Source organism: Euprymna scolopes, chromosome 37, assembly GCF_053919585.1.
Source record: "Euprymna scolopes isolate OS-2025 chromosome 37, ASM5391958v1, whole genome shotgun sequence".
In the NCBI taxonomy this organism is placed as follows: Eukaryota; Metazoa; Mollusca; class Cephalopoda; order Sepiida; family Sepiolidae; genus Euprymna; species Euprymna scolopes.
In genome coordinates, this window is record NC_136518.1 from 6,975,833 (window position 1) to 6,993,137 (window position 17,305).

The 17,305-nt window shown below is 33.1% G+C and overlaps 1 protein-coding gene across 1 annotated transcript in view; it reads left to right on the top strand.

Annotated features, from left to right (window-relative positions):
* Nucleotides 1-3,478: 3,478 nt before the first annotated feature.
* LOC145261060 (uroporphyrinogen decarboxylase-like) overlaps nucleotides 3,479-17,305 on the top strand; it is a 32,203-nt gene continuing 18,376 nt past the window's right edge. Inside the window, exons 1-4 of the mRNA XM_080119222.1 lie at nucleotides 3,479-3,616; nucleotides 9,105-9,210; nucleotides 10,652-10,731; nucleotides 12,645-12,743. Of these exons, the coding sequence (XP_079975348.1) occupies nucleotides 3,596-3,616; nucleotides 9,105-9,210; nucleotides 10,652-10,731; nucleotides 12,645-12,743 (306 nt within the window). The 5' untranslated portion in view covers nucleotides 3,479-3,595. The remainder of the gene's footprint in view (nucleotides 3,617-9,104; nucleotides 9,211-10,651; nucleotides 10,732-12,644; nucleotides 12,744-17,305) is intronic.

Below are 17,305 nucleotides of genomic sequence, written 5' to 3' on the forward strand. Positions count from 1 at the left end.
ATGGTACCAGTAACATATGACATGACCTGACATGTATATATACAGGGTGACCTCCAAAAAATAAAAGCTAAATGGAGGCCATCTAGAACATATGCTGTAGTACGGAGAAAAAAAAGGCCAAAGACCCTAGTGTTTTGATGTAATGTTTTGAATATAATAAACTAGTTATGACCAAAGTTTTATTTCATTCGGACAAAACACTAAGAAACAGGGCCTAATCTCGTAATTGGAAGAAGATGGTTCATAATAATCCAAAGGCAGAAATCAATGGAAAAATTCACAAAAATGTGTACAAGGAAAAAATTCCAATAATATTAATAAAAGAGGATCAAGTAAAGAATAGAAACCCTGTAGCAGAAGACACCGCCTGGCGGTGACAAGCGCACATTTCAACTAACACCTGTGATTCGACTTTGACATTGGAACAAGCACATGGCGTCGATTGTTTGTAAACGTCAAATAGCAAACATGCTCGGATATTCGCAAGCAATTTTCTTTTTTTTTTTTTTTTAAATATATTTACAAAACTTTTGAAGTGTTAAAAGAAAAAATATATATTTACAAAACATTTCTTTTTTTTTTTAAGTAAGTAACAAAACGAACGTATTTAAATAAAAGATATTGAAATAAATGGGTGTCTTTCTGTTTCGGATTTTTGCGACCAAGATTGATTTTTATGTACTGTGTTTTTTTTTGGGGGGGGGGGGGTTCTAGGTGCGTTTTTAAGACTATTCAATATTTATTTAATTATTGTTTAAAACATTAACTTCAGCGACAATTAATATATTTTTAAAATAATATTTTTAAATATTAAATTTTGATGAATATTCGCGAGCAAAACTTTTTTAAAAATAAAAGATATTTAAATAAATGGGTGTCTTTCTGCATGCGTTTTTAATATATTTACAGAACTTTTTAATAACTGTTTTATTCTTTTTATCAAACAAAAATAGAACTTTTATAATGACATATTATGGACTGTTTTTCAAACATCGAAATTTAAAAATTAAAATTAGTTTTATTTTAAAAAAAAAAAAAAGACGAGGTGGTTTTTTTTTCAATTAAATTATAAACTTTATTTGAACTTTCAAAAAACTTTTACAGAAATAAAAATAGACTTTATAGATATTTTATAATAATTTTTAAAAAATATATTTAACGAAAAGTTTTGTATTTTTATCATTTCATTGTTGAATAAAATTTCAAAGTGATAAATGGTGAAAAAAAATATCTCGAAAAGAAAAAACACGTCTTTTTTTCTTTTTTTTTTTTAATAAAACTTTAATTTTAAAATTTCGATGTTTGAAAAACAGTCCATAATATATATTTCATTATAAAAGTTCTATTTTTGTTTGATAAAAAGAATAAAACAGTTAATAAATAAATAAATAAAAAAAGCAGTCCATTAAGTTCAAATAAAGACTGTTTGAATAAAACTTATTAAAAAAAAAGGTTCATTCTTTAACACCTTATTATTTATTTATTTTTTGTTTTAGCCATTTTTTTCTGAGTACGTTTTTAATATAATTCAATATTTATTTAAAGTGCGATGTATGTGGTCAGTGAAGGAGAAATCCTTCTAGGCCGAGGCAATTTTTATGCATAATAAAATCACAAGTATAAACAATCGAAATTTTAAAAATCTTGGTCGCAAAAATCCGAAACAGAAAGACACCCATTTATTTCAATATCTTTTATTTAAATACGTTCGTTTTGTTACTTACTTAAAAAAAAAAAATGTTTTGTAAATATATATTTTTTCTTTTAACTCTTCAAAAGTTTTGTAAATATATGAGAAAGAAAAAAAAATTGCTTGCGAATATTCGAGCATGTTTGCTATTTGACGTGTTTACAAACAACCGACGCCATGTGCTTGTGCCAATGTCAAGGTCGAATCACAGGTGTTAGTTGAACTGTGCGCTTGTCACCGCCAGGCGGTGTCATCTGCTACAGGGTATCTATTCTTTACTTGGTCCATAAAAGAAAAACAAGATATGCTTTTCATTCTACTGCCGAGATATAAATATAAATAAAAAAGATCAAGGAAGAAAAAGAGGAGAGAAAAAAAAAATGGTGATAGAGTTAAATATAAATAGAGTAACAATTGTCAAAATGACCCAGACAGGAAATGGTAAAGGCGCGAAAAAATATATAGGGCAAAATAATATAGGTCAACTGAAATGTACAGGTCATCACTTAAAAAAAGGTCAGCAAGAGTTGTTAGAAGACACTAAATGGAAAATAAATAAATAAATAAATAGAAAATAAATAATAAATTTATTTTATATATATATATATATATATATATATATATATATATATATATATATATATAATATTTAGTAATGTGATTGATAATTTAAAAATCAAATTAGAATTAAATTAAAAATCCGTTTCATAAGAAGGAACAACAACAAAATCAATAATTTGTACGATCGTTTCGGAAAACAATGTTTTTATTGTGGTAGACATCAAGCTACGGACAATAATTTTTACATATAGTGTTTTTAACAAACAAAGTTTCCTCATCAGCAAAGTATTGGGAAGGGTTTTTAGTATATGTAAAAGACACCATAAATAAACCTAGCATTATATATATATATATATATGCCTGTCTAGCCACACTGATGAGCTGTGAAACAGCGAAACAGTACTGTATATGGATGACTAGGCCTTGTTAAGACACTAAGGGATGAGAGTGGAAAGTTGTATGTTTTGGTTTCGATTCTAGCTGAAGGCACCCAAATCTTACATATATACTTTTTTAGCTTTGATCTCACTACTAGGTTCAATATAATAATCGATAGAGAATTGTCTCTATAATAATAAATACATAATCTACATGAATTAAAATATCATATCTAAGTATATCTTACGACTGGGTAACGTTGGGAAACCTGCTAGTATATACATAAAAGTGACCTTGTCTGTCTGTGTGAGCAACGGTCTCTACGAAACTACTGTCAATTTTTAGTCTACAGGCTTGAAACTTGATATATAGGTGATTTGGGTATATGAAACAAATTTGGTCTTTAACCGGTAAAAATAGCTGCTAAGTGGTCAAAATTGAAAAACTAGAACTTGGCTGGCGTAAGTCGACTAAACGTGTTACTTCTACACATGTGCAACTATGCATTTATACGTTTAACAACGTTACTTTTTAAAAGGTTGGATATGCATATGGATTTAGTTCGTATGGTAATGAATAACGCTGGAGAGCTATATGTTTTGATTTCGATTCTAGCTGATAGTACCCAAGTCATATCTTTTATTTATTTATTTATCTATCTTTCGAAATCTCTACTATATAGTGGGTTACAATATAATAACCAATAAAGAATTGACTCTATAAGAATAAATACGAAATCTGCATAAAATACCATGTTCAAGCGTATTTTACAACCAAGCAACGCCGGGTGGGGTGGCCTGAGGCCTGAGAGAGAGAGAGAGAGAGAGAGAGAGAGAGAGAGAGAGAGAGAGAGATTTCTCAAATAAAAGAAGAAATTAAAGAGGGAAACTTTTTAAAGCTTACACCGGTCAAGGGAAATAACTGCGTTTATTGCTTAAGTTACACCACGACTGAAAAAAAGTAAACATGTCCATATGTTCCGTGCACGTAAGTTAAAAAGCTAAAACTTTATTTCTGTTTGAGTTCTGCAAAGAATTTGTTTGGATTCGTCATTTTTTTTTAACAACTGCGTTTGGATTTTTTTTTTCTGTTGAATATTTTTTTTTACCTTACGGTTTTCTCCATAACGTGATTTTGGAAACGGTGGTTTTTGGTTCCTGCCGGTACGTTGTCCTTTCTTTCTTTTATATAATATATATATGAGGTGGTGGATGCTTACGTTGGGTGAGTCCATCTGTCGGGAGATAAAGAAACCAACATGAGTGAAGCATAGCAAATCGTATAATGGTCAAGAGGGTGGGGGGAGGTAAAACCTAAAAAAAAAAAAAAAAAAAAAAAAAAAAAAAAAAAAAAAAAAAAAAAGGTTCTTCCATTCCCTCCCGAGTCGAATTGTAGTTATCGTGGCGACTAGACCAGGCCGTTTGACTTGCTCCGGCAAGCATTTTCTTACTGCTGTTACTAGACCCGTTTGAGGGTCGTTAAAAGAGTATATCTTTTTTGCAACCCTGACGTTTGCCACCTCGCCTTGGAGTGTCTCCCTTCGGCCCATTTTTTTTTTTTTTTTTTTTTTTTCGACAAATATATATATATATATATACACACACACACGCAATGAAGAACGAAAAAAGAAACGTAACGTTGTAAAAGACAGGGCAATCAACAATGATACAGCATTATTAAACATTCGGGAACTCAACTCCGTCTAACAAGTCATCTTTAAACTCACAGAACAATTGCGGTCATCTTCGCAACTAATGGACGAACATAACATCACATATATATATGGTGCTAGTGCACTTACTGCCGCGTGCCGCGCTATTTTTTTTTTTTTAAATCGCATTTCCAAGTTTTATTTAAGTATTTTTTTTTTTTTTTTCAGTTGTAAGATTAAAGTTTAGAATAAGTACAAAACACCCTCCTCCCCCGATGTTAAGAATGGCTTTTTAAATAACGTTATTTCAGCACGGATCAATAAATGCACTAGTACCCCACACACACACATATATATATATTAAATTTATTTATACAAACATTAATGGCTACATATGTGCATACATGTTTCTGTAATCACCCGCGTTGGGGAATTACGTCTTCAGGCCAAGAATTACCGTCGAAACTCTTCTTGGTAATTCTTGGCCTGAAGACGTAATTCCCCAATAATGCGGGTGATTACAGAAACATGTATGCACATATGTAGCCATTAATGTTTGTATAAATAAATTTAATATACCTGCTCTGTTCACTCATTGAGCACTCTTTGGTAGACACATGTTGTTTCATTGGATGTACTTCTAGGAAACTAAACTCTACTGGCTATATATATATATATATATATATATATATATACATATATATATATATATATATATGTATATTGGAACTGAAAATTCTTTATTTGATCTTTCTGTAATTTTTAACACAATCTGACAGTCATTGGAAAATTTTAAAAAAATGCAAAATTCAATCTTTATTCACGAAAAATGTCTTTTAATGTTGCTCATTTTCAGTTTTGAGTCTTTATGCGCTTTCCAAAATATTATTCATCACATATTGCAGAATCTCTGGATTGTGATTTAACTCCTTTATTTCGTTCCTGGTGTTTTCCTTCAATTCTTGCAGCGTTTGAAGTTTATTAGCATAGATTTTTTCTTTAAGATATCCCCCACAAGAAAAAGTCGGAGCTAGTCAAGTATGGGGAACGTGGTGGCCATTTGACATTGCCATAGTGAGAGATAATGTCGCCAAAGCGTTGCCTGATTTTGGTAAAAACAATTTCACAATTTGCGTACGTTGTTCAATGCTATACTTATCCATGATTAATTTTCAAAATATTATCTGTAAAATCTATATATCTATAAAAGTGAACGTGTCTGTCTGTGTGTCTGTCTGTCTGTCTGTATACATTTCCCTACGCAATAACTCTGTCAATTTTTAGTCTATAGACTCGAAATTTGAAATACCGGGTACTGAGATTTGGGAAAATCGATGTGACGGGTGTCAGCCAGAAATTTGTCTGTTAAGGGGTCAAATTTCAACGATTTGACCTTTAAGAACTCTACCAAACTCCTCCGACAATTTTGTGTCTAGACACTTGAAATTTTAGATATAGGTTCCTTGAACCTGGATCTAACTTAATAAAGTGATTTGAGCCCGAAACTATAAATTTTAAGGGGTCATAATAGGGGTCAAATTTTAAAAAATTAACCATTTTTTTTGCTTTTTTTTGCACAGCATACACCTCCAAACACCCGAGCAACGCCGGGCACCCCTGCTAGTATCTGAAATAGAAACAATAATCATTGATGGTAAAATGACAGATTTTCAACCCTTCAGTGACTTTTTGGACAACCTGTATATACAAAGGCATCACCCTCTCTCGCTATCAAATCTAGATGGTAAATTTGTAGAGTCACATCCTCTGCTAAATCGCTCCACTACCATTGCACAAAGAAGTTGAAGGGCGGATGAGTATTACATTTGACCACTTTTAAAAACGCTTTACAAAAATAGAGGGGGTGGGTATTTGGATTATTCAGACTACTGTTCTCATCTTGAGTGTCATTTTCACAACGTTTTGGCCGATGTGACCCCAGATTTTCATTCAGATATTGGCTTTCTTCAAGCACCACCACCCCCAGGACGATTGCTGACATCTCTATTCCAAATTTGTATTCATAGGATGTAATCGGTCGACTGATTTTTGTCGATATGAAGCATTGCATACTAAAAATAATTAAACTCCGAGGTTAGGGGGTATTTATTCCGAAAGCCGTTCTTAACATGGGGAGGTTGGGGCGTTTATAATACACTGGGGCACGTTGTAAATATTTACCACAGCTTTTGGAATAAACACCCTTTGGAGGTTGGACAACGAGTGCATATTGACTCTCTTATAATAAAAATGTTTATGTAACGAGTTTACCGCTTAATGACAGACCCGCAGCAACTGTCGAGGGACTTTACTTGAAGAAAGACTGATTTTTATTTGGTGCTTATTAAGATAGTCAACAAATCGATTATTTTAAATGAGGTTTTAAGCAAAAACGATGGTACTTACTTGTCATGTCGAAAATAGTAATAGATCAAAAAGTTATGAACATTCGAGTAGAAAATTATAGTTAAAAGGAATTTTTACAGAAAATTGGGGGGGGGAATTGCATTTCCCAAGATGTGAACACCTTGAAGATTGCAAAGACAGGGGACATACTTATCTCCCTTTTCGCTACTTTAATAGCTGACGAGTTTCAGACCATAGCGATACCTTTTTTTTTTTTGTAAAATCTCAAAAGCAGTTGTTCTACTCAATGAATTTTTGTAATTTTTGGATATATTACTATTTTCGACATGACAAGTACTGTTTTTGGTTCCCCCCCCCTCCTCCGACAAACTTAGTCATTTTCTTTTTATTCCTCGTTCACTGTGCACTCACAGGGGACCATACATACTTCACTTGTTCTATTATATATATATATGATTTTTCTATTATGTATGTACTAGCCTAGGTGTCTGGCATTGCTAGGGTGTTTGGAGGTGTGTGTTGGACCAAAAAAAAAAAAGTGGCAACAGGCAGGCTCGCACCCGTACTGCGAAGGAGGCAAAGAATATGAAAAAAATATACTTGACGCCTTTGCTGTTGCGCCCATCGCCAAACCGGAAGTGATGTAGGTTTAAATTAAGGCTAGCCAATCAAAAAGAGGGGATAACTTTGGAAAATATCAGCGAAAAAAGCGATTCCTCCCTGTAGAAAAGTGCCCAGTTGAGGTTGAAGGAATTAATGTTCATTAATTTTTCGATATTTGTTGTCTGAAGGGTCGAACTTCAAAAATGATACTGAACTCATGAAAATTCGTAGCCCCTGTCGAAAGTTTTAGGCAGACATGCAAACATGCATCCATACATTTAAACAGCCAGGTGAGATTTATATTATAGACTAGCGGGGGTACCCGGCGTTACCCGGGCGAGAAACACGGGGGGGGGGGTTAAAAAAAAGTTTTGGTATGTAGGTAGGATCGAACCCAAAGCCCTGAGATGAAATTGGAAAATAAAATGTGAAAAAAACATGACACGTTAACCGATCGGCCAGCAAGAAAGAGTTACTGAAAGACGTTTGAATTTATTTAAGTAGGAAGAGAATTGACAGGTGCGCGCACCTAATGACTTAATCAGGTCGAGTGGAAATCGTGGAGTTAACATTTTCTGCAAGTGTTACGACGCCGTAAACAATAGCTAGTTAGCAGTTAACATTTTCTGCGGGACAGTTTTTAATGAGGTCAATAACTCGGTTTGTTTGTTTTTACCCAACTTTGGGGAAAACTAGCTCCCCGTTTATTAGGGGAGTGTCCAGACGAAAGCAATTGTTTGATACGACGTTAAAAAGCCGACATTGATCAAACATCTAGATTGCTTTCCGGAGACCACTGGGAACTGCCGATTCAAATCCATGGCTACATATGTGCATACATGTTTCTGTAATCCAGTTTTGCTTTTTTTTTTTATATATATATACTTTTTTTATACATGCGACGATCTAAAAATCTGGAAAAAATAGCATGTGAAAGTCGGGCAAATTAAATACATACGTGACCCCCATTCATAACTCTTAGATATTATCATTTAGACAGCATATAAAAGTTTTAAGATGGAATGAGCCGACCGAGAAGTCCAGCGAAAAAAGCCTTTTACAGACATACAAAAAAAGCGAACATACATACATTTTCGCTTTTATATATATAGATATAGATGGGCATGGCTTACAGGCTAAGGAATAAGGGTGGAGAGTTGTATGTTTTGCTTTTGGCACCCAAGTCATAAATATATCTTTTTTAGTTTAAAATTGACTAGAGCAGGCAATCAATCGATTTAATTAAAAAATGGTCAGTTTCACCGATTAGTATTGGAAGCGTGGAGCATTTTTTTTTTTTTTTTTTTTTTTTTTTTACATAGGCATCACCACATTATCAAGGCCAAGAGGCCACTCAAGGATAAGGGTTAAAGAGTGTACAGTAGAAATTGGACATTATAGTAATCATTAGTAATGAAAATTTGGTAAAGTTGATAACTTATATGGAACGGCTCATCAAGAACTTATTTATGTTAGACTTGAAGACAACCATATTGTAGTCAGCCGGAAAGCAGGAAAACGGAAGACAATTCCACAGGCGTGCAGTTCTAAGAAAAAAGCTTTGTTCATGGAATCTACGTTTAGGTTTAGGCACAGATAAAGAGCGGGGGGAATTATTGATAGTGTTTACATGTAGACGATTTGATTATCATAATTCAATCCTGGGCAACAGCGGATCTCCCTGATAGTCTACCGATATTCCTATCTCTTTTTGAATACCTTTCTTGAGTTTTGAGGGGGGGGGCAAATGGGGGATCTTTTACTTTTTGAACTTTGTGAGAAATTGTTGCACGTAATGTTTTTGTTTTTTTTCTCTTTTGTTGTTGCTAATTTGGTCTTTCTTCTTTCCATCAGAATTTTCCCGCCCTGAAGAATGACCTCATCCTTCGAGCTGCCCGTGGGGAAGAGACAGAAATTGTCCCCGTATGGGTAATGAGACAAGCAGGTCGATACCTGCCAGGTAAGTTTGCTCAGCTTTGATGTCATCCGCTGCTGATGGGAACTGGAGAATCTGGTTCTATTATTCTTTATCTTAGATTAGAATATTAATTAGGTTGAGACTTTTACTTAGGAAGAAGAAACTCCCTCCTCACACCCGCCCTGACGATTGTAGGGCAGGCTAAGGCATAATTGGTTTATTTTGGAGCATTTTAAAAGAAAAAAGGGAAAATGCTGGTTTATGTCCAGAATTCTGCCTAGATTAAAAAACAAATAAAAAAAAAAAAAATCCTACTTGATTAATGTCAGGTGAGTTCCATTATAGAAACGTTGATTTAATTTGAATAAAATAAAATATGCATTAAGTGCGCTTGAAAGCAAAATTACAACGCAATTTTATGAAAATATATATTTTTATAATTTAAATATATTTCGGAGTTAAACTCCATCCTCAGTATTTTGTTTCTTTTTTTTTCTTTTTTTTTTTTTTTTTTGCCATGTTGTAAAGTTGGAGAAAGAAAGGTCTGTTTGTAAAGAGCCGCACGTTGTCTCTCAGCGGTTGTATTCTGAAATATCTTTAAATTATAAATTTCAAGCAAGTAAAATATTTATATTCGTTAAATTGCGTTGTAATTTGGCTTTCAAGCACACTTGATGCATATTTTATTCAAATTAAATCAATGCTTCTATAACAGAACTCGCTCCCCCTTGACGTTAATCTTGCATCACCAACGCACCGTTCCGAACATTTCAAAATACAACCGCTGAGAGACAACACGCAGATCTTTATTACTGACTTTTTTTTTTTTTTTTTTTCAATTTTACAACACTGCAAGAAAGAAGAAAAAAAAGTGAGATACTGAGGATGGAGTTTGACTTTGAAAAATATTTAAATTATAAATTTCAAGCAAGTAAAATATTTATTTTCGTAAAATTGCGTTGTAATTTGGCTTTCAAGCGCACTTGATGCATCTTTTATTTTATTTTTTTTTTTGATTAGTTTCCGGTTTTAAAGACGTTGGTGAACTGGGAATTAAATATAAACACGTATGTAAAGATACATTTAGAAAGCCATCCAATACAAAAAATAAATGCTTTAAAAGAATGTTTGTCAATATATTTTGGCAAAAATTCGCCCTTATTTTGATAAGGGTGATGATTTATCAAGATGGGGGTACTGTTAGCGGGACTAGTTTTTTTTTTCTTTATAAAGTCCATGCAGCGTAAAAGAAAAAAAAAATTTGAGGGCGAGTTTTCACCGAAATATATTGATAAACATGCTTTTAAAGTGTTTGTTCTTTGCGTTGGACGGCTTTCTAAACATATTTATACGTGTTTCTATTTAAAGAAAAATCTGTATGGTGTGCCTATAATGAAAGAAAATGTAAAATTTGTTACCCTCTCTGCTAAGCTCTTTTTATAAATGAATTTTATCTTTATTTTCTTTCTATTTTTATTTTCAGAATTCAAAGAGATCCGGTCAAAGCATTCCTTCTTTGAAGTTTGTCAAACTCCCGCTTTGGCGTGTGAAGTCACCTTGCAGGTAAAAAATAGACATTTTTAGATATCCTATGAGGTATACGTCTTGCATCCATAAGAGCATTTTACAATGGCGATTTATCCACCGTCTTTTTTTTTTTTTTTTTTTCTCCATTTTTTTTTAATACACCTTTCTTAAAAAAAACCTTCATACATTTTCTTCTACACTACCAACATAAATAACTCCGAAAATGTTTTTTTTTTTTTTTTTTTTTTTTTTTTTTTTTTTAATTTGCGTTACAAATGAATAATCAACGCGACAAAACATTGTTTTACTGTGTACGTCTGTCTGCTTCCCACCGGACTACAACTTGGATGTCTTCAAGTCCAATGTTAACAAATTCCTAATGAACCGCCCCCTTAAGTAAACACTTAATCAAATCTCCACACTAACGTAATGTACTTGCAATAACACTTATCCCTGAGTGGCTTCCGGGCCTTGATAAGTGGTGATCACTGTAAAAAAAAAAAAAAAAGAAAAAAAAAAGTTTTCAGCGTAACAATCGCTTTTCTTTTCTTTTCTTTTTTTTTTTTTTTTTTTTTTGTTTAAATTAAAAGATATATCAAATTTTGAATTTAACTTTAAGTATTATGGTATCTGTTCAGTGCACATTTACCTATAAGTATGGCAAACCACTTATAATTCAATGGCTGTAAGTTTTTTTTTTTTTTTTCCAAAATAAACAATTATAAACAGAACGACTCTAGAAACTATTTTTTACGTCACAAGTGTCACGCTCCTACATTATATCCATAGCTAATATAACATTATATCCATAGCTAATATAACATTATATCCATAGCTAATATAACATTATATCCATAGCTAATATAACATTATATCCATAGCTAATATAACATTATATCCATAGCTAATATAACATACTGACACAACGAGTCACGGATAGTCTAGTATAATAATAAATATGAAATCTGCATATTTAAGTGTATTTTATGACCAGGCAATGCCAGGCAGCCTGCTAGTTATTTTATATATATATATAATCTATATAATATGTATATTATATAATGTATATTATATAATGTATATTATATAATGTATATTATATAATGTATATTATATAATGTATATTATATAATGTATATTATATAATGTACATTATATAATGTACATTATATAATGTATATTATATTATGTACATTATATAATATGTATATCATATAATGTATATCATATAATGTATATCATATATTGTATATCATATAATGTATATCATATAATGTATATCATATATGTATTATATACATGTATTATATACATGTATTATATACATGTATTATAATACATGTATTATAATACATGTATATAGTATAATATGTATATAGTATAATATGTATATATATTCTTCTTGATCTGTTTGCCTGTCTGTCCACTCTATTTCTTAAAAACTGGCAGACCGATTTGGCTAAAGTATTTTACGCACCTTTGTTATAATAAGGTGCAATGCACTAAGTATTATGGTATCCATTCGATATACTGTTAGGGATCAGTAAATTAGTATGTAATGCGAAATTGAGTACACATTTAAATTAATTTTGCATAAAGCATTCATTGTAATTCAACGGCCCATAACTTTTTTCCATTTTTAACGGACTAAAATGTCTAATATAAATATTATTCTGTTAATATATCATAAGCTGTTCAATATTGTACTCACTCTGGATATCTAACCTATATGAATATCTTGTCTGATTTTCAAAGTCAGGCCTTCATAGCAATGCATCTGAAAATTCGATAATGATTCAGATAAGCCTTTTTTTTCTTCTCTAGCAAAGATAGCTTCTGTTCTCAAATGACTTAGGGACTCTGCATTTCTTTTTTTTTTTTTTTTTTTTTTTTTTTTATTATTTTTATATAAAAAAAAGATGAACATCAAAATTTTTTTTTTTTTTTAGCCCATCAAACGGTTTGAACTCGATGCAGCAATTATATTTTCCGACATTTTGGTAATTCCGCAGGCACTAGGGATGACTGTCGAAATGGTTCCTGAAAAGGTGAGACACTATTTGCTGTTGTGGCAGATTTAATATGAAGAATTTTTATTTTTGATTTCGAGGAAGAAATCTGGTTTTGATTCTTGAATACGTGTTGGTATGAGAGTTGACGGAACTTTTTGTTTTTGGAATTTGGGCGATTTTTTTTTTTTTTTTTTTTTTTTTTTTAAGCTGAGGAAATGATCCAGCTATGTGATGGACACCAAAAAACGTAAGGACTGGACATGATCTCCATATCTGCTTTGACTGTTGCAAGCCAAGTTTTCCAACCAGTGGGTGCATTGGAGAAGAATTGTTTTGACCATGGCCTCATAGTTTCGCAACTTTATGGAACATCTTATCTCCTGGCGAGACAAATCAGTTTTGAAGATGCACGAAGGCTGCTCTACTCCGGTTGATACTGGTGGTGATTTTGTCTTTCACTTGACGGCTGTAAAATTGGCATCAAAGTATTTGAAGCCCTCGACCTCTTCTACAGCTTCACCATCGAGGGTTATAGCCACTCTATCAGATATGGAGGGGGGGGGGCCTTTCCAGAGAGGATTTTTGTCTTAAAAGGGTTGATTCTCATTCCAACCATTTTGGCAGTGCGATTGACCTTGTCGAGCATGTGCCGAACCTTTGTGTAGGACTCGCCAAGGATCGCAAAGTCAGTGACAAGGTCGAGATCGGTGAGGAACAGTCGTAGCCTACTCTGACACCAGCCAAGCTCTTCTCTAGGATCCGGTCGATGATGTAGTTAAACAGGATGAGGGAGAGCACACATCCTTGGCAGACATCTGCTTGGACGACAAGGAATCAGATAATTCTCTGTGGCACCTCACTCTAGTTCGGATGTGCACTTAGTACGCCTTAATGAAGTTGAGAAGATTAGCCAGGAAGCGATCGTGGCGGATTATGTCCCAAAGGCTTCTGTGATCCACATAGTCAAAGGCTGCAGTGAAATGAATGAAGCGGCTGACAGTAGATTGCTGATAAGCCCACCGCTGTTCTAAAATTCATCTGAGGTAAAAAATTTGATCTGTGCATTCTCTGTCTCTACAAAATCCTGCTTGGTTTGGTTGGGTTCGGCAGTCTCCAATATTCTGGATACAACGCAAAAAGATAATTGAGAAGATTTTAGAGGCAACATCAATCAAACTAATCCCTCTAATTGTGGCAATCACAATGATGGCCTTTTTTGTAGAAGGAGTATTGCATTGCTCCAGACCTGAGGTAGTTGTTCAGAGCATCGCACAGCATCGACAATTGGGTGAAAGTAACTGGCCATAAAGTCGGGACAGCTCTTGTACAATTCTGCTAAAAGTGCGTCCTCTCTTGTTATTTTTTATTTTTTTTGATGTCTCGTATCTCTTCTTCCGTTGGCAGCTCGCAGTTGACATACTCGAGGAGGTTTGAGAGGGAGGGTCGTGGTTCAGTAAGGTTTCGAAATGTCTCAACGTATCATGCAGTCTGCCATTTGGTTCCATTCGTATCCAGCAACGTTTCACTTGCTGTTTCCTTTGGTCGTCACTTTAAGGGTTTGGTAAAGCTTACAGGAATCTCTCACTGAGGCAGCTTGCTCCATCTCTTCAGAGACATTCCGCCAGTAGGTATTGAGATCAGTCTTCGCAGAACGGGCGGTCTTGCAATGTAATTGACAGAAGTCGTTCTCCGAGCAGCAGCCTTGTTTGATTTGATTGGCAAGTTCTACGCTGGTTTTAAATGACTGCCAAGAGTCTTCAGCTGAGTACTTAATCGGTTGAAGTGCTTGGAGACGAGCAAAACGATTTGATGACTAGAGCTGAAAATCTGCTTTGGCTTGTTGGCATCTGAGTTGCAAGATGTCATATTTCACAGGGCGCTTAGATGGTGGGTTGGCTTTCATGCGAAGGCGTAGCTTTGATCGCACCACAACTTGGTCAGAGCCATGGTTATTGTCTGTTTCGGCTCCCCAAAATGCGCGCCCGTCCAGGATATTTGAGGCCTAGTAAGATTTGGCCAGAATGTGGTCAATTTGATTTCTATTGACACTGTCATTTGAGTACCAAGATACTAGATACCGCTTGGGGGTGCTGGAATCAGGTACTAGGCACAGTGACTAGAAGCAATCAGCCGTTCTCCGTTCGAGCAGCGGTCACCAACAACTTATCTTGTGTTTAAATCTCTGGGACCAGTGTGGGCATTGAAGTCACCTGCAACCGCCACAAAGTCTCTTGCTAGGATACCATTTATAACAGCCGGCTATTGTAGAAGGCATCCTTGGTAACCTCATCGGCATCAAGAGTGGGGGCATACACAGCCACCACAATGATATTGAACAGAGTGCCCCGCAGACGAACACAGACGAGATGTAGAGAGATTACCTGTCTGCCCGATCGCTTAGGGCCAGTGCTACACCATGGCGCCTGGATCTATCTGTGGGACCACTGTAGTAGAGATAAGCAGCATCCTATAGAGGTACTTTGATAATGGCCTTGGTCTGTAAGTGTGACCTCCGAAAGGCAAGTAACATCGACCTTGTATTAGTGAAACGCTTGAGTTTCTTTAAGTTTCAGCATGCGCACATTCCAGCAGGCCACATCATCTTTCGTCCAAATATTTTTTTTGGATTTGGAAGAACACAAGTTTCCTCCTCCTATCCGTTCAGAAGTGAGCCGACCAACCCGTGGATCCTAAAGAGAATTATGACAACACAACAGCTGATTCTAGCAAGAAAATAAGAACATTATACGTTGTTATAAGTCTGTTGTGCGGAAAATGAATGAAATAAAGAATTTTTCTTTCACTTAAAAGTTTGGGTGCTTGTTAAGATAGTCGACAAATCAATTTTTTAAATACGTTTTTTAAGCAAAAATTACGAAAATTCATTAAGTAGAACAACTGCTAACATATTTTTAGTAAAAAAAAGTCTATTGCTAGACAATAAATATTGCACGTCATGAACAAGTAATATAAAATATTTGTTCAGAGTTATGTCCCCTTTTTGTGAGCTCTTCACTGCTTAACATCTAAGAAAAATGCAATTTTACCCAAAAATTACTTTTCACTATAAACTTTCTACTTGATGAAGCTAAGTAATTTCTAGATATATTACTATTTTTGTCATGACAATTAAGTACATCCATATCGTTCTTTCATAAAAGGACATATTTTTAAAAAATCCATCTGTCGACTCCATCTTAACAAGCACCAAAGTTTGCATCAAAGTTTTATTTTCTTTGAGAGTTTTAATACAATGTTTAGTCCATTTTAAAAGTAAAAACATTACACAAAGAATTACATTAAAGTTGAAGCTTGGTTCTTTTTAATCGATTGGAAAATAATCGTTTGATAAGTAACGGCACCTTTATTTGTATTTTGGTGTAAAAGTCAGAAATTTATTCCATTTCCTCCATTCCGTCAAAACGGTTATGGTTAGCTAACGTACTTCCTAACTTCCAACTGTTGCCAGAAGTGTTAAATTAATTCCTCCACTTTTTTTTTTTTTCTCACGCCTATTGTTAGAAATTTTTTTATTAGTTATTTCTAACATTTTTTTTTCTCACGCCTATTGTTAGAAATTTTTTTATTAGTTATTTCTAACATTTTTTTTTCTCACGCCTATTGTTAGAAATTTTTTTATTAGTTATTTCTAACATTTTTTTTTTCTCACGCCTATTGTTAGAAATTTTTTTATTAGTTATTTCTAACATTTTTTTTTCTCACGCCTATTGTTAGAAATTTTATTAGTTATTTCTAACATTTTTTTTTTCTCACGCCTATTGTTAGAAATTTTTTTATTTATTTCTAACATTTTTTTTCTCACGCCTATTGTTAGAAATTTTATTAGTTATTTCTAACATTTTTTTTTCTCACGCCTATTGTTAGAAATTTTATTAGTTATATCTTACATTTTTTTTTCTCACACCTATTGTTAGAAATTTTATTAGTTATTTCTAACATTTTTTTTCTCACGCCTATTGTTAGAAATTTTTTTATTAGTTATTTCTAACATTTTTTTTTCTCACGCCTATTGTTAGAAATTTTTTTATTAGTTATTTCTAACATTTTTTTTTCTCACGCCTATTGTTAGAAATTTTTTTATTAGTTATTTCTAACATTTTTTTTTCTCACGCCTATTGTTAGAAATTTTTTTATTAGTTATTTCTAACATTTTTTTTTCTCACGCCTATTGTTAGAAATTTTTTTATTAGTTATTTCTAACATTTTTTTTTCTCACGCCTATTGTTAGAAATTTTTTTATTAGTTATTTCTAACATTTTTTTTTCTCACGCCTATTGTTAGAAATTTTTTTATTAGTTATTTCTAACATTTTTTTTTCTCACGCCTATTGTTAGAATTTTTTTTATTAGTTATTTCTAACATTTTTTTTCTCACGCCTATTGTTAGAAATTTTTTTATTAGTTATTTCTAACATTTTTTTTTCTCACGCCTATTGTTAGAAATTTTATTAGTTATTTCTAACATTTTTTTTCTCACGCCTATTGTTAGAAATTTTATTAGTTATTTCTAACATTTTTTTTTCTCACGCCTATTGTTAGAAATTTTATTAGTTATATCTTACATTTTTTTTTCTCACA